The following is a 21679-nucleotide window of genomic DNA, read 5'->3' on the forward strand; positions in this document are numbered from 1 at the left end:
TATAGTCACTGAGATTTAGTGTAAGATAACCTAGTCTATACAAACCATATGAGACAAAGAAAGATGCAGTCCCTTTTCACAGAACTATAAACCAGACAACAGTTCTGTTCTGGATGATGTCATTAAGGGATGCACACTTTTATACCTATAAGGTCAAGTTTCAATCATATGACTGTTACTTATCAACCATCATTTTATAAATGGCAGTCACAGAAATTATTATTACAATAAAAGGATACTGTAGTATTATAACAGATTCAATTTTAAGAGAAACATTAGGAACCAAACTTTTTTTTTTTAAAGATTTATTTATTTATTTATACAAGCACTGGGCACAGTCAGAAACGCGGGAGGGTGCGAGAATTCGCCAGAGCCAGAGGGGGGAGCAGAGTAGGCAGAAGGACCGAAGTACACTGCTGAGGGGAGCAGCGGGTGGCAGGAGAGGTCTGCACGCCATGCGGGACCCTCCTCTGGTAGCCCGGGAGCAGCCGGGGATCGAACTGGCGCTGCAGAGGCTTCGGGCAGTTTCGCAACCCAGCGCTTAACCGCTGCGCCACCAGGGAGGCCCACCAAACAAATTTTTGAACAGCAAATACTATACTCAAAAAATTTTACATTAACAGTGCTCTAACTTACCTTGAATGGTACTTTATATGACGCAGACCAAGTTTAATCAGGATAAAGACAAAGAAGAAAGTATTAATTAGAAATCTATTATACTGTCAGAATGAAAATTTACTTAAGTTATTACAAATTTAAAATAAAATTAGCTTTCACACAGTGGGTTTACAAAGTAGCTTATTATATTTTACAAAATTATAAACTGTTTAGTTAGACTAACAAAATAACTACAATATTTTCTGAACCTATATACACATATATGTATTCTCTGCTGTCTATTAATAAAGTCGATTAAACAGATTAAGAACTCTTATTTTGTCACTGATTAAAATCAGCTTAAACTCTGATGAAACTATTCTAGCAAACAAAAGAGGAAAAGAATTCTGATAAACAAGACACAAAGACATTCAGAATGGATCCACTATCCTACCATGAGGACATGAGGCTTTGAAACAGAACATTAACTGTAACTATTATCCTAATAAATGATTCAAGAATTATTCACCTTTAAACTTTTAGGAAGCATTGTATTAAAATGTTCAAGAAGACTTCTCTGAATAATTAGTTTTGTAATGGTACTTGTCAATTTTTTTCACTTTATCCATCCTGCATTTTTAAAACTCAATAAAATTACTGTAAATTATTTTTACCTTGGCACAGGTGGCAGAGCACGTGGAGGACGCTATAAGCAAAAGAAGAAAACTGCTTATAAATAAAAGTTTGTAGGATCTTTACTTTATGCACATTAAGTATTATTCCAACAAATGAAACCCTGGAGTACTGAGGAGAATCAGGTGGGCAATTTTATTTATTTATTTTTATTTTTTATTTTTTTTAAATGTTATTTATTTATTTATACAAGCACTGGGTATAGCCAGAAGCGCGGGAGGGTGAGAGAATTCACCAGAGCCAGAGCGGGGAGCAGAGCAGGCAGAAGGACCGAAGCACACCGCCGAGGGGAGCAGCGGGCAGCAGGAGAGGTCTGCGCAACATTTGGGACCCTCCTCCAGTGGCCGGGGAGCAGCCGGGGATCGAACAGGAGCCGCAGAGGCTGCGGGCAGCTTCGCAACCCAGCGCTCAACCGCTGCGCCACCGGGGAGGCCCAGGTGGGCAATTTTAAATGTGTTCCACCATTTCTAGATTTCATACACAAGTCCATTCTTCCTAAGTTCTTTTTTTAACCTACTGGCTAGCCTCTGTTCTAAGCATTAGGGACACATTAATGAACAAAACAGAGAGATACCTGATTTTATTGAATTTTCACTCCAGTGGTTCAGTATTGGAAGATAACATTTAAAAATATGTATGTTAAGATGAGGGAGATGAGCAATACTATTTTACTTAGGGAAAGTCTCCCCTGACATATTTAAGCTGAGACCTGAATAAGAAAGAAACCAAAAAGAAGCAACTACAGAGGGTTTTAGGGGATATACGGCTTGGAGAGTTCCATTAAAAAAAAAAAAAAAAAAAAAAAAAGGGCCAGTAAGCTGCAGCACAGTTACCAATGAAAGGTAGGCAGGGGTGGGATTGATTTGAGTGTAAAAATCAAGGGAAGGAATCTAAGTTTTGTTTTTAAGTCCATGGTAAACCGATGGAGGTTTTAAGTCACGTAGTAACAAACCCTTTTAAAAGGCCACTGAATACAGCATGAATGCATTTTAGGGCAGAATTTTTTAAAAACCCTTACACATGCTATTTTGCACGAATAAGAAAAGCTGTGTCTGCAGTTCAGAGATTACAATCAAGCAAAATGGAAACTTCCAAAATAAAATACTTATAGAAATGTCTAAAAATCAGTTTATGTTCCGAGTACCTCATGCTGTTTGCAGTGCACGCTGATTCAAAAGAGTTAAATTTTAGACACTCGTAGTTTGTTCTACAGCTGTCCCATTTAGCAATCCATTCGTGCAAGCAATATATTAATGCAAATGTCACAAGATCAGGTCAAGGTAAACTGTTTTTACCACTACCCAGACCTGAAAATTACGATTCGAAAAGAACAACAATCGCGTGAAGGGGCTATTGTTCTAAGGATGCTAAGGATCGCTTCTTTCCAAGGGCTCGGTTCACACGATCACTCCACATTTCAAAAGTCCCGCAAAAATGACGTGTCACGGGTCCAGAAACCTAACCACTACGTCCCTCGAAAGCAGAACGGCTCGACTACAATCCTAATGACTCAAAAGTCACTGAGGCTCGCTTACCACTTGCTTCTTTCCCATTCCGTCTAAAGCCCCGCTCGCCGGCAGCCGCCGTGCCCGAGTCGGCGGGCGCTCAGCCTCTCATCCTTCCTGCCGGCCCCTCCTGCCCCTCCCAACTCGCCTCCTTCCCCGCGTACCCCCTTCCCAGCGACTCTCGGGCGCGCGCGTGGGCGCAGGCACAGTGCGTCATCGAGCTGCGCCGCGCAGATACCCCCGGCCCTTAGTCTCCCCCGCGGTCCGGCAATGCCGGAATCCGCTCTGAGTTTTCAGTCTACCCTGCGGGGAAAAGGGCGTCCGTGTTGGGGCTAAGGTGCCCGGGAGGAAAGACTCCAGTAGACGTGGGGCAGCGGTCACGGTTTTCCCTATGGTTTCCCAAGTGGTTGCAGTGATTTGGGGGATTAGAGGGCTGACCATGATTAAGTCTCCCCTGCCAAAAAGCGATCTCTTTCCCGGGCAGCTAGAAGCCCTCCGGAGGGGTCTGTAGGGTGGAAACAGCAGGCAGCCCCGGCGCCGCGGCGGCCAGGGTAGCGGAGAAGTGCCGTCGTCATGGCAACATGGCAAGCACTCAAGCCGGAGGAAACTGACCCGTGGCTTCTCGCCTGGATCCTAGAGTTTGGGGCCCCGATCTATCGCCGAACTTCAAGCCCCCGCCCCAGTTCTAGCCTAAAAGCTCCGCGAGGACCGAAGCGCGCGGTCCACGCACCGAGTGGCCCCTTCCCAGCCTCAGTCTTTGGCGTAGGCCCCGCCCCAGGCATAGCTGTTTCTTGGGGGCCCCACTCTCCGCCCTGCCGCTTCAGGTGGCCGACTCTCCCCACACCGCTCACCGGTGCTTCCAGCTGAAGCCCCGAGTCAGGCCTCATGGTGCTCTCCCCGCGGGTCGTGCAACCGCCGACTGCCCGAGCCTGGCTCCCCGCGACGCCACAGCCTGCTGGAGGCGGGGGCTCCGCGGCGCTGTACTAGCGGCCGCCCCTTGGGGCCAGGTTTCCACCCGCTTGAGCTCTGCAAAGCCAAGCGTTCTGAGGCGCCAGAATTAGTTAGGAGGGACCGGCTCCTGTAAGCCTCCAGGACCGACGTTTCGGGTGGGATGGGATCTGTTATTACAGACAGTTCTCATACTTTCTCTGTCTCTCTCTGCCTCTCCCCCCCAACCCCCCCCCCCGCTCCGCACCCCCGCCGTGTGTGTGTGTGTGTGTGTGTGTGTGTGTGTGTGTGTGTGTTGGGGCAAATCAAATTTGGGGAACCAACATGAAATCAAATCCGGGTTCACATAAGTAGCATTAAAAATGTCTTCATTTTGATTGGTTGGGTTTTCTAGAAGATATCACTTTAAGTAAAAAACAACAACAAACTTTTTAAACACTCACTCTGGAGAGGTGGAGGGATGGTGTGGCTATGGAGCAAGTTAGCGAATAATGAAGAAGATAAATAGAATTAGCGACAGGAAAAGCGAATAGAAGTCTCAGATTTAGGGAAGGAAGAAAATAAAACTTCGTGGAGTAACATTCTTAACGTGTCAAATATTGGTCTCTAAGATTTCATTACCGTTCCCCAGTTCAGGCATAAATGTGACTATTGACTTTTAGGAACATTATTGTTACAGCTCTGGTCAGAATCATTTTTCCTTGTAGTCGGATGCGTAAACAGTGATGGCCAAGTCATTTCTGTAGGCTTTGATGTGATGTGTGAAATGTGTGTATTAACTCTTCTTTCTTGTTAAATTAGTCAAGTAGGCACTTTTTGTAAAATCCAGTTTCATAAAATAGAGTCTTCATAAAATGAAATGCAGTTTCTGAAATCCAGTACTGCTTATTTTATTCAGGAAAGCTTTTTCGATTGGAATCTTACAAACACCATATGAAATCTATGAAAGATTCTTATAAGACTCAGTGACTTAACACTTGGTATTCCTATCACTGAATATGCTTGGTATTCCTATCACTGAGCCTGAATAAGACGTATACCTATCACTGAAAAAAAAATAAAAAAACCTTTTTTCCTGCAAACTGAATAGGTAACTATGTATTTATGCAATAATTTTTTTCAGATAAGATGAATTCATAAACTACAGCGCTTTTAAAGTTGTACCTATTATAATGGGGTAAACACTGCTGTTTTAGAATGCAACCTCCATTTCAGAGCTCTTTAACAAGGGAAAACTCTTTAACATTGTTAAAACTCCAGCATTAAACAGGACCCTCCTTAAGTATCAGTACTTTCCTCCTCAATATCAGAGGAAACCCAAGTCGCTGGTACCCACTGAGGCTCTTCCTGGGCCTGCTGAATTGCAGACAACAACTGGGCACTTGCATCTTGCAAGTTGTCATTCACAATCACATGATCAAAAAACTGGCCAAACTGAGTCTCCATTTTTTGAGCTAAATTTCCCATCTCTTGTAGATCTTCATCCTTTAGGAGAAATAGAAAAATATGTAATATCTCCATCTAGCTTATGGTTATCCGGGTGCACATACATGTAAAAATTCACAGAGTCTTAAAATTTAGTACCTTGGTTGAATGCATGTGACGACAAAATAGCTTAAAGTAAATTTAATTAAACACTATATATATATATAGAGAGAGATCCATACACATACATAACATAAACATACATACAAACATACATACATAGTAAAATGGAGAAACTCTTCCAGGAAGAGTTTACTGATTAATCCCACATTACTGGGCCCCTCTATTATTACCATCATCATTAATAAACTTTTTTGTGTATGTTTAAATATATATACATATATAGATACGTCATAATACATAATACAACTGTATTTGGCAAAACATTTTAAAAGTAAACTTTCAAGTAAACTTTTCCATAAAATAAGTAATTCATTTATTTTTTGGAAAAGATATTGAAGGGATTTGTTTATGACTCACTTAAAATAAAATTGCTTCACCTTAGTAATTTAAATACAAGTATCAGGTTTGTGTACACCCAACTTCTATGTAACTTTGCAAACTGTGGCTTGAGGGCTATTTTCACTTTTAAGCTAATCCAAAAAAAAAAAAAAGAAGCAGCAGCAGCAAGCCTCACAACACTTATTAAACTATTTTAATATTTATAATATCCACTAAAAAGAATAAATCATAAGTACATTATTTGTTAGAAATAAAAATTACATTTCATGGCAAAGGGATGTTTTGAGAAAATACAGTGATTTTCTTTAATTAGGAATAAAACCACATTCATTCATTTCCATGTGTCTTACCTTGAATTTCATGTCCACAAAGTATTCTGTAATCATCTTGGCATTTTTCCGAGAACGCTTCATACAACTTATGTTAGACGGCTTTATAAAGATGACATAGGGTTTCAGTTCATGGGTTCGAGTCACCTGAATACCCTACAGAGAAAAGCAGAAGGACGTCCTAATCTAGAGTCAGAAATTAATCTAACCAGAAATTAACAATTATTTCTAGCCAGAGTATCTCATGTGCCCTGGTGTCCTCAACTCTAAAAGCCATTTTAATATTACCAAGAGATGGTATTCTCAAATCAAAATTAAATTCAAGTCCTGGCTCTTCTTCTTACTATGACACCCGTATTGAAATCTGAGGATAAGAATCTATACATGGTCTCAGAGGACAAGGAAAAGACAGATTCTTGAGGTGGATCAGCTCTGTTTCTCCTTCCTTTCCCTTTCCTCTTTCCATAATCTTACATTGCAGACTGCTGACATCTTCACATTGACTACCAGTTTTGACTCAAGTAAGAAAAGATATATTAATCTCTTTAGCAAACAAGCTGTATTTTTTTTAACAAGCTGTATTTTTAAATGACCACAGAAAATGCAAAGATAACACAATGATCATTAACTAGCAGGATCTACATATTACGTATTCTTTATCTTCCTTAACTTGCTCACTCCTGCTTCACTCCACATATGGTCTCAGAGGTAACTACAGACACCGTAACATAGGAGCCTGTGTAAAGAAACATCTCATTCCCTTTGCAAGATGTTGCCTTGATGCCTCTAATATAAGGTCAAAAAGATTCTAACTTTTCTTTATTGCCACCAGCCCAATTCCATTTTTGTGTCTGAAGAGCAAGACTCTTTCCCTAATTAGACACAAGATATTAAGTAAATTGGTCATTTACTTAAATCCTGGCCCTTAGATATGGTAACTGCTCTTATCCTCAAAAATGCTAACAATAAAATGTCTCCACTACAAACTACAGCATGTACACAAAGTGGATGATAGACATTCATTATTTTGGGGAAATGGCAACTGTTTTAACATAGACCCACCTGAGGTTCTAAGTCCATGACACAGATCTTTCCTTCATCAAGGACTGCTTTAACAGCATCCAAACTGGTGCCATACAGGTGACCTTTGTACTCACCATACTCGAGCATCCTGCAAAGGTGGGACAAAGAACCTAAGAACTCCTTCTGTAAGTAGAATATCATGGGTAGTAACAGGAAGATAATTTACAAAAGAATAGAATATCATGTATGAATTTTGCTAGCACAAAAAGAATTAGTGGATATTCAACAGGAGGAGAGAAATTACATCTAGGGCTTAACCACTTTTCTAAATTCTCTAAAATTTGCTATTCTTCTACCCCTAGCATCCCAATGAGTTGGTGCCCTGGTATACTAGTATATCAGTAATTTCTTGCTTGACTCTTCAGAAACAAAAGGATGAATTGCCCAGAAGCTTTTAACATTACATAAGAATAGGGAACATATTTTGAATGTGAAACAACCAGAGGCAAGGATCAGATTCTGAACATCTAGCTTACCTGTGACCATACATGAGACTTTCAAATGTTTCCTTTGACACATAGTGATACTCACGTCCATTTACTTCATAACTCTTTTTGGAGCGAGTAGTATCTGTCCAAAATGGAATTTTGAAAATGCTTTTAGAACCCTGAATATGTTTTGATTTATTACTACTATGCATTTGGATAAAGATGTCCAATGATGAATGAATGAATAAATAAATAAGCGAACAAATAAATAAAATGCTAAAGTGAAAAAGAGGGAGCCTGAATTGGTGATAAGAAAGAAAAAGTTCTTATACCAAAATCAGTTAATCTATAAACTCTTAAGTCCTTATGGTGTAGACAAGAAATGTAATAGGTAATAAGCCAGGATAGGGAGGCCCTCAGGGGGCACTAGTAAATTGTTTATGAGTTTTACAACAAAGGTAGCATCACATAGTGTAGTGAAATCAGTACATTTGCAGAGACAGAGAATGTGTCACCAAAACATTAGCTACTGTGTAAGAAAAATAAACATACGTGGCACAGCACTTTGGAAATGCTTGGGATTAAGTGCAATAAGTTGTCTTCTTAGTTCATTTACTCCAACACCAGAAGGTCCTAAACACAAAAATTCACATACAGAGATTAGATGTGGATAAATAAAATCATGGGAGAATTTTCCATCTTTTTCTTGAAGAAACCAGAGTAAATGTTTTAGGGAAATTACAGAGCTTCCTGGACCAACCAGGAACAATTCTTGGGGATTTTCCTGGTGATCGTGGAGTAACCTATACTTCAACACTCAGAAATGGGGAAGCTGTCAGCCCAACTTCACCCAGTGTTGGACATTATAAGAATTTTCTGGGGGCCTCCCTGGTGGCACAGGGGTTAAGCACAGCACTATGAAGCTATCTGCAGCCACTGAAGCACAAGTTCAATCCCCTGACAGCCAGGTAGCTACCCACATGGCATAGCAGACCTCTCCTGTCTGCTCCCCTCAGCAGTGTATTTCCGTCAATCTGCCTGTTCTGCTCCCCACTCTGTCTCTGGTGAATCCTCTCACCCCCCGCACCTCTGGCCTATACCCCAGTTCTTGTATGCATAAATAAATAAATCTTTAAAAAAAAAAAGAATTTTCTGGACTATTTCAGATTATCTTGGGCAGCCTGTTTTTCTGCATTAAAGGAAGTTTCTGTTATTCTGTCATTCTGCCACCACAGTGGCAGGTTCTGTGACATGTAGCCTCGGAAACATGTTTCCTGACAGGTAGTTGGGGTAACACCTCCACGCACACTGCAGGCAAGGCTGACTGCCTGGGCACAAACCCTGTGCCACCTCACAAGGCCCACACCCAAGGTCCTGCCCTTGGTTTAACGCTCTTCATTTGCTGTGTTAACATTCTTAATCATTTTTGAACAAGGGCCCATGTATTTTTCACTTTGCACTGTGCCCTGCATATTATGCAGCTGGTCCTACTATGAGGCACGCTGTTCTGCTCTACAGGGGCCTGCTTGATCACAGCTGAAAAACAGAGAAGTCGGCAGCACGACATCAGTTCCTATCGCTGCAGGGACCAGCCTCATGAAGATCTTAGTCACAACAGCAGATCACCCAGCTCTGTATCTGCCCTGTTCATTAGCACCAAAGACTCAAACCAAAAGATTTTAGACACTTCTCTAAAGAAGGTTCTTATAAATTTGGGTGGGGGGAGGAGTGGATCTTAATGATATTTTTCTGATACAGACTAATGATCTTGTCTGGGAGAGCACTCATCAATCCTTATAGGACAAATTCTAAAAAGGGAAAAAATGTATTATAACCTCAGACTAATACAACTTGTTATTGTACAGGTTCATCGACACCATGGCCTACCACTTTCAATGTAGACAATTAAAAAAGCATGATGGGGCCTCCCTGGTGGTGCAAGGGGTTAAAATTTCAGCACTATGAAATTATCCACAGCCACTGCAGCATGAGTTCGATCCCCAGCCAGGGAGTTGACCCACATGGCACAGCAGAGCACTCCTGTCTCCCCCACTGCTCCCCTCAACAGTGTATTTCAGACAATCTGCCTGTTCTGCTCTTCACTCTGTCTCTGGTGAATCCTCTCCCCCAGACCCTGCACCTCTAGCCTACACCCCTTGTATGCATAAATAAATAAAATAATTCTTTTAAAAAAATAAAAGTATGATGCAATAAGGTTTTACTTATAATTCATATGAAACGGTGTTTTTTTTTTTTAAGGTGTATGTGGCAAGCCATACAGAGTTCTACTTTTACCATTATTTCAATGCACAACTATTAAAGAAGGAAAACTTTCTTGTGTGGGGGGGGAGTAGGAGACACTGTCAATGGGACATACCCACGAGCACGATGAGGCGGGGCTTGTCTGAAGGGTGTCGCTGGTACTTCACCACCTCCTCATAAGGGGCGCCCACTGCACTGCAGCGGCTGCTGGCACAGCAGGCACTGGCATGCAGCTGGCCCAGGTGACATCTCCTGCGACAGAGCCGCATGCTGCGGCGGAAACCAGCTGGGGAGGGAACAAAGCATAGAGCATGAGACCCAGGCCAGAAGGAAGACTTCTTGCTTCAATGAACCAAAGTGTTAATTAATGTCTGTCTGTCTGAAGGTAGAAGCTAGGAAGAAATATGAAGGAAAAACAACTTGCCCTGCAAGTTACCTCTAAGTTGCACCCAGAGCCTACTATATGCCAGGCATTGTAGCTGGTGCTGGGGATCCAGTGGACAATTCAAGGAACCCCATTCCTTTGTGAAATTTACATTTTATGGAGGAAGAGAGACGAAAATAAACAATAAAAATAAGTGCTTAGATGAAGAGCCGGTGGATAGGGAAAAATAGAGTGTTTCTTCAAGTAGGCAGTTCAGTTAAGTGTCTCTGAAAAGGTCACCTCGAGCAGGTGTCTAAATAAACTATTGAAACCCGCTAAGGAGGCAAATAGAGGGAAGAGCAATCAGACTAAGGGAACAGCAACTGCATAGGTACAGAGGAAGGAGCGTGCTGAGAATGCTTGAGGAGTGTAGCTGGGATTAGTGGGCAGGAGGGAGTGGTCAAAAATGGGTTAGAGAAGAAACCAGGGAGGTCACACAGGGCCCCGGCCACGTGTTAACCTGTGGTCAAAGTGGAAGTGGAAGTCACCAGTTGGTGGAGAGATGAGTGTGACATGATTTGATTTATGTTCGTTGCTGTGGAGAGGATGTAAGCATTAAGGGTAGACTGCGGGAGAGCAGTTAGGAAACTACTTCAGTGTCCCCAGGGGAGGGAGGATGGTGGCTCTGGCCCAGGTGGGAACGATGGAGCGGGCTTACTGCTCATATTTTTCAGTTTCAAACACTAAGCCAGATAGCTAGGTGGTCACTCAGCATGATCAGTTGCAGAGCTGGACATCTTAGTTGTGATTTCTGAACTCCTAGAATCTTGCTTAACCTGCCCACTAAATCACAGGGCTTCCTGGTATTTTCAGAGCTGTCTCCAGTTCCTTCAGACACAGAGCTGGTGACTATATATGTGCAAGCACGCACGCACACACACACATACACACATCTATGTGTCTACATGTGCTGAAAACAATGAGTTCACACTGATACCTACAATGCCAATTCAACAGGACAGGATTCATCCTCACCTTCCCCTTTCCATATGGTGACTTCTTTAACAGTGATAAACCTGACCCTTAACTATCCTCAATACCTTTACTTTTCCTATCAAGCAAGAGCACCTGTGCAGGGTGGGGGACAGATAGTCGGAGTAGCCTGGCAGAAAGAGCTAGAGCCCAAGCTAGATGAGGAGCATCCCGTAGAGGCTGTGAGCCCACGAGATGGCAGCTGTGTGCTCCCCTAGCCTCCCCTCTGACAATTTGCCCTGTTGCCATCAACCCCTGCACAGATGCCAGCCCCACCCTGCTCAGGCTAATGCCCCACCCCAGGCTGCTTCTTACCCACCTGAGCGCAGATACCTGCCCTGCTCAGTTTCCCTATGGCTTTTAGGTTGAATTATTCTGGATGGGACAGAATAAGGTGGTCTCATTTTTTTTTAACTCCCCAATAATTCCAATGTGCATCCAGACCTGGAAACCAACAATCTATGTCACAGACTCAGCAGCCCTGCTGTTCTCCCTCTGTCTCATGGAGGAGGAAGCCCAGTATAGTTCCTGGTCCTTCAGAAAATTCTGTCCAGTTGACAGATTATGGAAATGTGGCCATTAAACTAAGTTTACTAGCCAAAGAGTTGGTCTCTTTTGAGTTAGGTAAATACATGAAACAGTCTGGAAGAAAAAAATGAAAGATTTATGTCTCATAGGTAAGACTAAGAGATATCCAGTGGAAACTGGAAATATTACAATAAATAATCAATATATCAGAACACTGACCAATAAAAAGTTCCAAGGAAAGCCAGAACAAGGAATAAGTTTGGAAACATCAATAAGCAAAAGCAACTTTCAGAAGAGTGTCAAGCAGGGTTGACTATAACGTAGTAATGACCAAGACACACCTCTTGTTAATCTTTACCTACCGACAAAGAACTTCTGACTATGGCCAACAAATTCATCCTTGTCTGGAACACAGAGAGCAGCAGGAGCAGAACATGGGGAGGAAGAAGGAAATGGCTTAGAATGTGCATGTGAAATCACCTTCCAGTGTTCAGCTGACTAAGCAGTAGATGGCAGCACAGCTGCTTGCTTAGCCTGGAGAGGATCTTACCAGACTAGCTGCTGGCATCTTCGGAAGTCTAGCATACACTGAAAATATTCTGTCTAGTGTGGTTGAGAACAAAATGCTACTTTAGACTTGTTGAAAGACATAAAAAAGATGTTGAGGCATAGTAAAAAAATATAAAAATTGGGTGTACATTTTAAAACATGTCCTAAGAAAACCAGTTTTATAAAAGAAGCAGCCACTTGACTGTGCAGATAAGGTGTTAGGCAGGTCTTATGTTTAATCTCCTTGTTGGATATGTTCTGTTTTCTTCCTTATAAAATAGTTCATTCTGTATTAAATGGGCAGTTTCTTTCTGGCTGCCAGTTGTTCCTGACTGGACAGGAAGTTGAGACACAAAAGTGAGGGAAACTATGACCATTGGCTATAAAATGTCTAGAGCTAGTTTAACCTCCTGTTTCTGTTTTCTTTGGGGCTCAGAAAATTGCTATAAACTTGAAACAAAAAGATTTTAAATATGTAATTTGTAAATCCCTTCTTAATAACCTATTTCTTTCCACTTCCACAATTGTCCTGATCCCTGAGAGAATACAGAGCATTTGTTCATAAACAGATACTATGGCATTTGTTCAGACACAGACAACCTTTCTTTCTCAACCACATTTTAAAAGAACACACATTTTAAAATATAAAGAAAACAAGCCCATATCAATTCCACCTTCTTATAAACAAACAGTTTTCTAATATGTCAATGCATTTAAAAGGAAATGTTTACTTAAGGCTCTATTCATAAAGCTTACTTTCATTGTTCATTTAAAAATATTTTCTATGGAGCTGAATGTTTGATCATTAATTTCACCCTTAAAATATCTTTTATCTTAAAAGTTATCCTGGGGCCTCGCTGGTGGTTCAGGGGTTAAAGTCTCAACGCTATGAAGCTATCGCCAGCCACTGCAGCATGAGTTCCATCCCCAGCCAGGGAGGTGACTCACTTGGTGCAGCAGACCTCTCCTGCCTAGTCCCCTGCTCCCCTCAGCAGTGTATTTCAGTCAGTCTGCCTGCCTTGTTCCCCACTCTGTCTCTGGTGAATCCTCTCACCCCGCCCCCCACACCTCTGTCCTGTACCCCAGCTCTTGTAAGCATAAATAAATAAATCTTTTTAAACAAACAAACAAACAAAAAACAGTTATCTTGTCAAATATTCACTTTGAGACACTAAAAGAGTTTAAACATAGTCTATTTGATTTACCCAGGAAATGAAAAGGAACAATTACCTTCTGAAAGTTCCTCTGGATATTTGAGTAAATGCAGAAACAGACATGAAAAGTTAAACCTTTAAGAAGATCAAGTTAACAATCAATTAAAGACAAATGACAAAAGGTTACCCTCAGCAGGTGTGCTTGGCTAAGACCCTGCATGGCAAATGGATCCCACACAACTGGCTACTCTGAAACTCATTTGACCTGACCCTGCTGCGGCTAAATAACTTTTTCTAAATTTACCTAGACGCTTCCTGAAAACCTTTTATTGTGAAGACTGCTCTCTATTTGGCTAGGAGAAAATGAGGAGGGGAGGGGCTTGAAAGTGAGAAATTGTAAGAAGGCAACCTATTTGAGCCTTATTCCATCCCAGGGGCCATATGGCTACAGTCCTGTGATGGGGAGAAAAGGGAGGAAAAGGGACTAGGGCATCAGGGCAGGTGCTACAGCACCTCTGGTTGTGTGTCCTCATTCCTTACCCCTCCCTGGGTGTAGTACACACATTTCAGACTGCAGTTGGCCTCTTGAAGACAGGTGGGAGTGAACACAATATATTATGTTTTCAAGCCATTTGAAACATCCATCTTCCCTGTTTTGCTTTTTTAATGGCATTCCTAATTAGACTCTACTACCATCTCTTAGAGAAATTCAAGGAAGTTACATGGTACTTCATTCATCAAAGAATTTAGATGTGAAGTGAAGAAACTTAACTGCACATTAAGTACACTAAGTAACAGAATTGAGCGCCATGAATGAATGGCAAGGGGTGTTTACTTAGATAACATGCCAAGTGAATGTAACTTCCTTATGTGAAGTAGAAGTAAGCTAGAAGTGAAATGGGTTGAGAATGTGCTTGAGAGTTCTCACTCTTTCAATTAAGAGGAATCCAGAAGGGTGCTTTCCAGTGCCTAAGGGCAGCTGTGCACTTTCCTCTGCAGTGCTGTTCCTGGAGAGCTAACTGCTGACTACTCCAAAGGAAAAAATTTCATAACAATGCCAGCTAACACTCAGGTAGTACTTACAGTACAACTACTTATACAAATTGTCTTCCCATTTCAGACATGGGAAAACTGCAGAGCAGAGAATTTAAGTGATGGAGGATCCATAGTGTGAATAGTGGACCAGGATACATCCTTGGACAATCTGGCTCCAGTCCATGACATTAACCTCTATGCAACACTGCCTCCTCTTTCACACACCTGGCAAACAGCGTTGGGCCTCCACCACAGTTTTAGCATTCGGAGGACTTTCCAGCAAAATAATGAGTTGACCAGACAGAGCAAAAAAAGATTACTATAATCCAGAGAAATTAAAGACTAAATCATTCCCAAACACTGAGTCCAGTGTAGATACCCATAACAGGCCAACTATCTAATTAAAAATAGGAAATTTGAGCCAACATAAATAGTGAGTATATAATTCAGATGAGTTGTTCCCAATTCCTTTTATCTCCATGTCATCTTTTTTATAGTTAATATTTGTAGCAACATCTCTATTCTGTTACATGAAATTCATATATAATATAATCTACCATATATATATATAATTTTAAAAATCAGTAGAATGCTCTAACTATAATATAAATTAAGCAACTTTATTTTTATTTCAAAATAGAAATCCTTGGGCATGACTTCTCTAGATATACAGATACTATTAGATACTTGTAACGAAGATTTAAAAGAAGTGCATGGATTTAAAAGAAGTGAGATCAGAAAATATTTCTTATATGAAGTAAAGTAGAAGAACAAAGTAACAGGTGGACTCTAGAATAAAGTGCTCTGACAAATAGTAACAGACCACATTTATTTATATATATGAAAAGAAAGAAGAAAACTGCCTAAATTAAAGTAGGGATAATATGTTAAAGCAATCATAAATTAATAAAATGGATGTGAGGAAACATAAGATAGAAAGTGGGTAAGTAATCTTAACATGCCCCAAAACTTGACAGACAGCTTTTCAAAAATATTCTGTGGAGTCTACTTTCTTGCCTATAATGTCAACATTAATTTGAAGGACAGACCATTGATGATACCATAGATCATCAATAATAACAAATAACATAGTAAATAAAAAGAAAGTAACTGACTCAGTATAGATGCCTCACTTTCCAGTTTATTTACTATCAGTATGTATAGACAAAGTGTGTAGATTGTTCAATAAGTGCATTGCAACATCTGTTCTGTTTAAATATTTCTCTCCTTAATGAATATTTTTTAAACCTCTGAACTTTTCAAGTTAACACCTTGTGAAAATTTTTGTCCCTATTGTGTACTGAAGATCTACCCATTTATATTATAATAGATTTTGACCACAGAACATTCAAGATTGTGCAGCACAGTCTCATACACTGCAGGTCGTCAAGAATTCCTGATTGCTACCAATCAAAGGCTAGTAGTGTCCCCAGTCAATATGACAGTCAAAAAAATGCCCTCCCCCCTCCCCCCCAACCCCCTACGGTTCCAAAATGCCCTGGTAAGAAGTACTGGTTAGAGTGAAATTTACAATATTCCATAACGATGCTGTTTATTTAAACAATTTTTGTTTCATATCTCTAAATGTTTAAATTATACCAAAATTTGTAATACACATTTCAAAATCAGTACCAAATGTTCATTTTTTACATACCAGATTCAAATATTTCTTCATCTATGATTTCCCATGCGGGGGAGGAGGGAAACGAAAGTGTCATTACATTACTGTTCATACTAAATCTATGTAGTACCAGCTTAATTCCCAGACCCTAAGCTTCCACATGCACAACACCTTTAATTTTTCTTTCCTATAGCAAGGCTGAGTCAGTGGAATCTCTTTGAGGTAGATGAGGAATGCATAAGCAATGGCATAATGAGATGCCTGCTAACAAGCAATAGACCTGTAGTGATAACAGAGGTGCAGCAGGGGCTTAACATAAATAAATAAGAATAATGAAACAGAATAGAATAAATAAAATAAGAGGCTCAGAGGGAAGGGAAAGGTGGAATGTTGCAGGAAACTCCAATACATTGTTGAATATTGCACAGTTTTGCTGCTAGAAGGCTTGCAAGTGTAGGAGGGACATGACCTGCCTGAAAATTTGGGAGGGAGTCAGGTCCACAGCTAGAGGATTAAGTTTATGAAGATTTGACTGAGCAGACTTGTTTAGATAACTGGGAAATATTTGGCATAAGCCAACTGTCTCATCAAAGGAAACAGTTCTATTAGTGTGTTAAAGAGATATTAAGGATTAAGAAACTAAAATTTATATGAGGAATAAATTGAAGCATATGGCAACATTACCAAAGCATGCACCCTTGGATCAGACAATGCTGCATCTAAAGTATATTCACACATGTGTGAAAGGATAAAAAGCTGTTCATTGTAGCATTGTTTATAAAGAAATTTTGAAATTAATGTAAATGGTTACCAATAAGGGATTATATAAATGCCTCATAAATTATTTAACCATAAAGCTGTTTAAAAAATATGTAGGAGGAAGCTCTTTATGTACTAAGATTTATCTCCAAGATATAATTTAAGTAAAATCCAGGAGCAGAACAGTATATGAAGCATACCATTAAATGGTTTATGTATTATTTTCAAAAGATAAGGGTGGAGGAGAGGAAAAAAAAATATCCACCATTGCCCAGATTATGTCTGGAGAGTATATGGAAGAAACTGAGAATATACATTGCCTCAAGAAAAAAAAAAAAAACTGAACATTTAAAAGAGGAACTTTTAAAAATTATACTTCTTTTTAGATAACTAAATTTAGTTATCTAAAATTTTAGATAACTAAAATTAGTTATCTAATTTTGAAATATATGAATGTAATGCCTAATAAAAAATTTTAATTAAAATTATAAAAAGAAAATCAATATTACTGCAAATTTAAAAAGCAGAGTGTGTACTTCGAAAAATAGACAGTGTCAGCATTATTTTGTAGTTGTTCTGGGATCTCTTTAATAATTTTATTAATATCTATAAACTAGTTTAGGCCATGTAAAGCCAAAATAAACCAGACTAAAGACTCTCCTACTAGTCTCTCAACCAAATCACTTGTGATTCTTAAGTCAATCTTAATTCTGTCGCCAAACTCAGAAAACCTTTGCCCAAATTATCAAGAGAAAATTAAGTATAGAATTGTAAAATATTTTCATGTATTTCTCAAAAATTTGGAGTGGTTGCCAAACCAGGAAAACAATGGGTAGGAAAACAAAACAATGGGTAGCAAATTCATTCCAGGACCTCAAAACACCAGGAAACAAAGGGTCAAGATCATTTGTTATTCCCTGCAGGGGGTGGATAGAATTCCTAACTGATTACTGGAAAGCGATGTTGTCCACACCATATATTTCAGCCTGTCAAGATAGTCAGATTCCAACCACCCCTGTCCGGTAAGAATGGACAAACATGAAAACTAATGCTTGAAAGATGACTCTAGAACTGAGACATCCAGAGGGTGGCTTTGGTGACAGGTGCGCTCAGTAACTATACCTGATGGGGGGATCCTATACTTCCTCGACACTAAAAGCAAGCAAGCCAACGTTAACTCAATAAAAAATAAAATAAAATAAAAATTTTAATTAGTATTTCTTCAAAACAAACAAACAAACAAAAAAAACCCTTCGAGCAATAAAAGACTCCTTGCAGTCTTACTTCCTGATTGGAAATTCACCACAGTCTCATTATCATACTAAAATCTCCACCTAGAGCCTCCCTGGTGGCACAAGGGTTAAGAAGCAACATATGAAGCAATCCACAGCCACTGCATCGCGAGTTTGATTCCCAGCCAGCCAGGGAGCTACCCACATGGCAGCAGATCTCTCCTGACTCACCCGCTGCTCCCCTCAGCAGTGCACTTCAGTCTGTCTGCCTGTTCTGTTCCCCACTCTACCTCTGGTGGATCCTCTCATCCCCGGCATCTCTGGCCTGTACCCCAGCTCTTGTATGCATAAATAAATATTTAAAAAAAAATCTCCACCTAGGGAAGAGTTGAACCACCATCTATGAACATACGATGTGCAAACACGAGCCCCCTCTGACACGCTCAGAAGACCGGCAGATGGCGAGCAACACCCAATCACCAAAACACCTTTGGCTCTCCTTTGCCCTCCTTTTCCTTTAAAGTCCTCTTACACCCCTCACTCAGGGGGAGAATCTGTAAAAAATTTCAAATTCTTTGTCTCCGTTGCTTGGAGATAATAAACTTCTCTTTCTTTGACAAAAATTTGGGTCTATTTAGGACATGTCTAAACAGGGAAGACATTGAGTTTGTGATGGAACCTACTACTGTTTATCTCTACTAGGATCTGCCAGAAGATAGTGTCAGACAATAACAAAATATGTATTTGTTGTTTCTAACTTTAATAGCTCAAGATTTTATAGGGCTGTCTAGCAGTGGTTTCCACATGTCCCACCTGAATGTTATTGAATGAATGAATGCTCCTGAGGTCATTTCCAAGACACACTCTCTAGAACTCTTTCTAGTTGGTGCTTTTGGAGGCTGGAGATATTTGCACAGTTGTGCTTACCTGCCAAGTGCCAGACCACAGAAAAAAGAAGGGGGTTATTTCACAACTTTCTCCCAGAAAGGCTTTGGTTGAATTTGCTTTAGATAATCTATAACTGAAGGTTGGTTACGGACTGAGGTACTTCATATTTCTTGTGGTGATAAATCTATCAAGAGAAAATGGTACCTGCTTCCACACATTTCTCATCAATCTTCATGTTATCTTCTATAAAAGAGCATAGAAAGGGGAAAATAGAATACAAACTATGACAAACAAAATTCTCTATGCATAGACTTATATCACTAAAACGCAGATCACCTTATGATGTTACTCTCACAACTATTGCTCACTTGGAGATATAAAAAGATTCTGCTATATATAAAATAAAAAAGTATGTTATGAGAGGCTGTATAACATAAAAATGGTGAAAAATTTAAAAGCATGCTGGACAAATTGATGTATATAAAAGAGAATAAAAGAATATAACTTGGAAAACCATTCATTCTAATATTCAAAACCCTTTACAATATGACGACAAACCAACTTTGTAGATTTCTCTCCTGCACATAACTTTTTTTGTTTGTTTGTTTAAAGAAAGAAAAAGTTTATTGAGGAGAAAAGGAACAGAAATAAAGTGGTTCTCTGCACATATCGTAATCTCCCTTTAGAGCTGATGTCACTAACTCTTCTCTCCCTTTGCTTATGTGTTCCCTTTATCTCTACTGCTTCAAATACACAGATAGGAAACAGTTGAGAATTTCACAACATTCAGTTCTTTATATTCACTTAGAGATTATTTTCTAGATTCATAGTTTATACCAACAGTGAATTCATTAGTTTCTAGGATATACTGGAGGGTTTTTTGTTTTTGTTTTTTTTTTTTTTTAAGTCAGAGAGAGAGTCTGGACCAAGTTGGTAGCAGAGGTGGTTTCTTGCTTCACTCCTGGGAGAATAATCTGAAAGTTAGTACAGACTCGCTTTATACCCAGCTGGTTCTGTGGTATGGGATGAAACTGGAGCATTTCTTGGATATTGAAGACCCGCAAAGACTGCACCAGAAGGGTCACTGAGAAGATTTATGTTTCATTAAACAAGAGGTGGGTGGAGAGAATTGTCTAAAGATATCTTGATATTGCAGCCCAAGCAGACTGAGACACAAAAGCCACAGAGACGCAGCCCTGTCCAAAAATTGTTCATGTGCCTTTTTCCTTTTCCAGTTTCAGGGATAAAATGTGGGTAGGTGAGGCTTAAGTAGACAAGCATCTTGCTTTCTTGCTTTTGTGAGTGAGTGAGTGAGTGACATCATAATGAGTCATCTGGGTATCTGGGCTGGAGAAGGGGAGAGGTAGTAAGTCGTAGTCCCATTTGCCCCCAGTTGACAAAAGTTTAAATCAGATACACTACTTGCAACTTCTGACCATGTTCTTACCTTTCCTGTATTTCAATTTTTTCATCCCTAAACTAGGAACAGTAACAATTTCCATACTAGGTTGTTTTTAGACATTGTGTATAAAACAGTTGAAACAACAGTTGATCAGTTTCACAACTTGGATTGTGTTCTTATGTTAGATTCTGGGGCTGCCTATATATGTTATCTCTTCTCTTTTATTCCTCTTAGTGATAGGAGTGTTTGTTCACCTCAGGGTACACTCTTAACTGAGACATTTTTATATATTAGGATATTGACGACTAGCACACTACTAGGTACACAAGAAGAGCTTAATAAGTAGCTGAATCGAAGTGAATTTAGAAAACTGCAACAAATTCCTGGGAGATTTTGGAAAGGATATTTGGAGATGCCCAAATGCTACTTCTTTTTTTTTTTTTTTTTTTTTTTAATAGAGGCATGCTTTATTTATTTGTTTGCTGGTTTGTTTGTTTTGTTTATACATGCACTGGGTACAGTCAGAAGAGCGGGAGGGTGAGAGAATTCACCAGAGGCAGAGTGGGGAGCAGAGCAGGCAGAAGGACCGAAGTACACTGCTGAGGGGAGCAGCGGGCAGCAGGAGAGGTCTGCACGCCATGTGGGACCCTCCTCTGGTGGCCGGGGAGCAGCCGGGGATCGAACCGGCGCCGCAGAGGCCGCGGGCAGCTTCGCAACCCAGCGCTCAACCGCTGCGCCACCGGGGAGGCCCCCAAATGCTACTTCTTACCTTCGTCCATAGAAATCACTGGGTACAGAGAAATGATTGAAGCAGAAAACCAAAGAGAATGAAATGCTATAGTTACTTGGATTAATTTACAATAAGAAAAGCAAAGCACCGAAATGACAATAATTAATATTCTGGGCTTAGTCTCTATAAATTCAGTGGAGATTTAGTAACAAAATGATAAGTGAATAGAAACTAATGTATTTATAAGGCTTGTTGGAAATGCGGATCCAACTGCTTCTGCTCCTTTCCAGTCCAGTAAATTCTAAGAGCTGCTTTCTACTCACTTACAAAATAATGTACACAGCACATTTTAAGAACTCATACCTTCAGTAGAAGGAAGAAAAGAAGGGAGGGAGGGAGAAAAGAAAGGGAAGGTTAAGGGGAAAAAGGGATGACAACTATTAGTGAATATTTAGAAAGTATCTTCTTAATAATCATCTACAAATTTTTTAATAACTCATGATTAATGAAATTGCCTATACCTCTTGACTCTGTAAACTGCTCCTGAGATTTTTTTTCCCTTTGATAATATTTAAGCAGAGCAGAAAGATACA

At 40.0% G+C, this 21679-nt stretch overlaps 1 protein-coding gene across 1 annotated transcript in view; it reads right to left on the reverse strand.

The window, feature by feature from the left end:
* Window positions 1-4818: 4818 nt before the first annotated feature.
* The window catches only part of MPP4 (MAGUK p55 scaffold protein 4), a 35088-nt gene continuing 18227 nt past the window's right edge, over window positions 4819-21679 (reverse strand). The window contains exons 11-21 of the mRNA XM_037521881.2: window positions 21126-21143; window positions 19159-19197; window positions 16109-16129; window positions 13496-13510; window positions 12079-12120; window positions 9908-10078; window positions 8083-8163; window positions 7579-7672; window positions 7082-7190; window positions 6041-6175; window positions 4819-5228 (exon numbers count right to left, since the gene is read on the reverse strand). Of these exons, the coding sequence (XP_037377778.1) occupies window positions 5022-5228; window positions 6041-6175; window positions 7082-7190; window positions 7579-7672; window positions 8083-8163; window positions 9908-10078; window positions 12079-12120; window positions 13496-13510; window positions 16109-16129; window positions 19159-19197; window positions 21126-21143 (932 nt within the window). The 3' untranslated portion in view covers window positions 4819-5021. The remainder of the gene's footprint in view (window positions 5229-6040; window positions 6176-7081; window positions 7191-7578; window positions 7673-8082; window positions 8164-9907; window positions 10079-12078; window positions 12121-13495; window positions 13511-16108; window positions 16130-19158; window positions 19198-21125; window positions 21144-21679) is intronic.

This window comes from Talpa occidentalis, unplaced genomic scaffold (assembly GCF_014898055.3).
Source record: "Talpa occidentalis isolate TD23 unplaced genomic scaffold, MPIMG_talOcc4v2.1 talOcc4.3, whole genome shotgun sequence".
Lineage (NCBI taxonomy): Eukaryota > Metazoa > Chordata > Mammalia > Eulipotyphla > Talpidae > Talpa > Talpa occidentalis.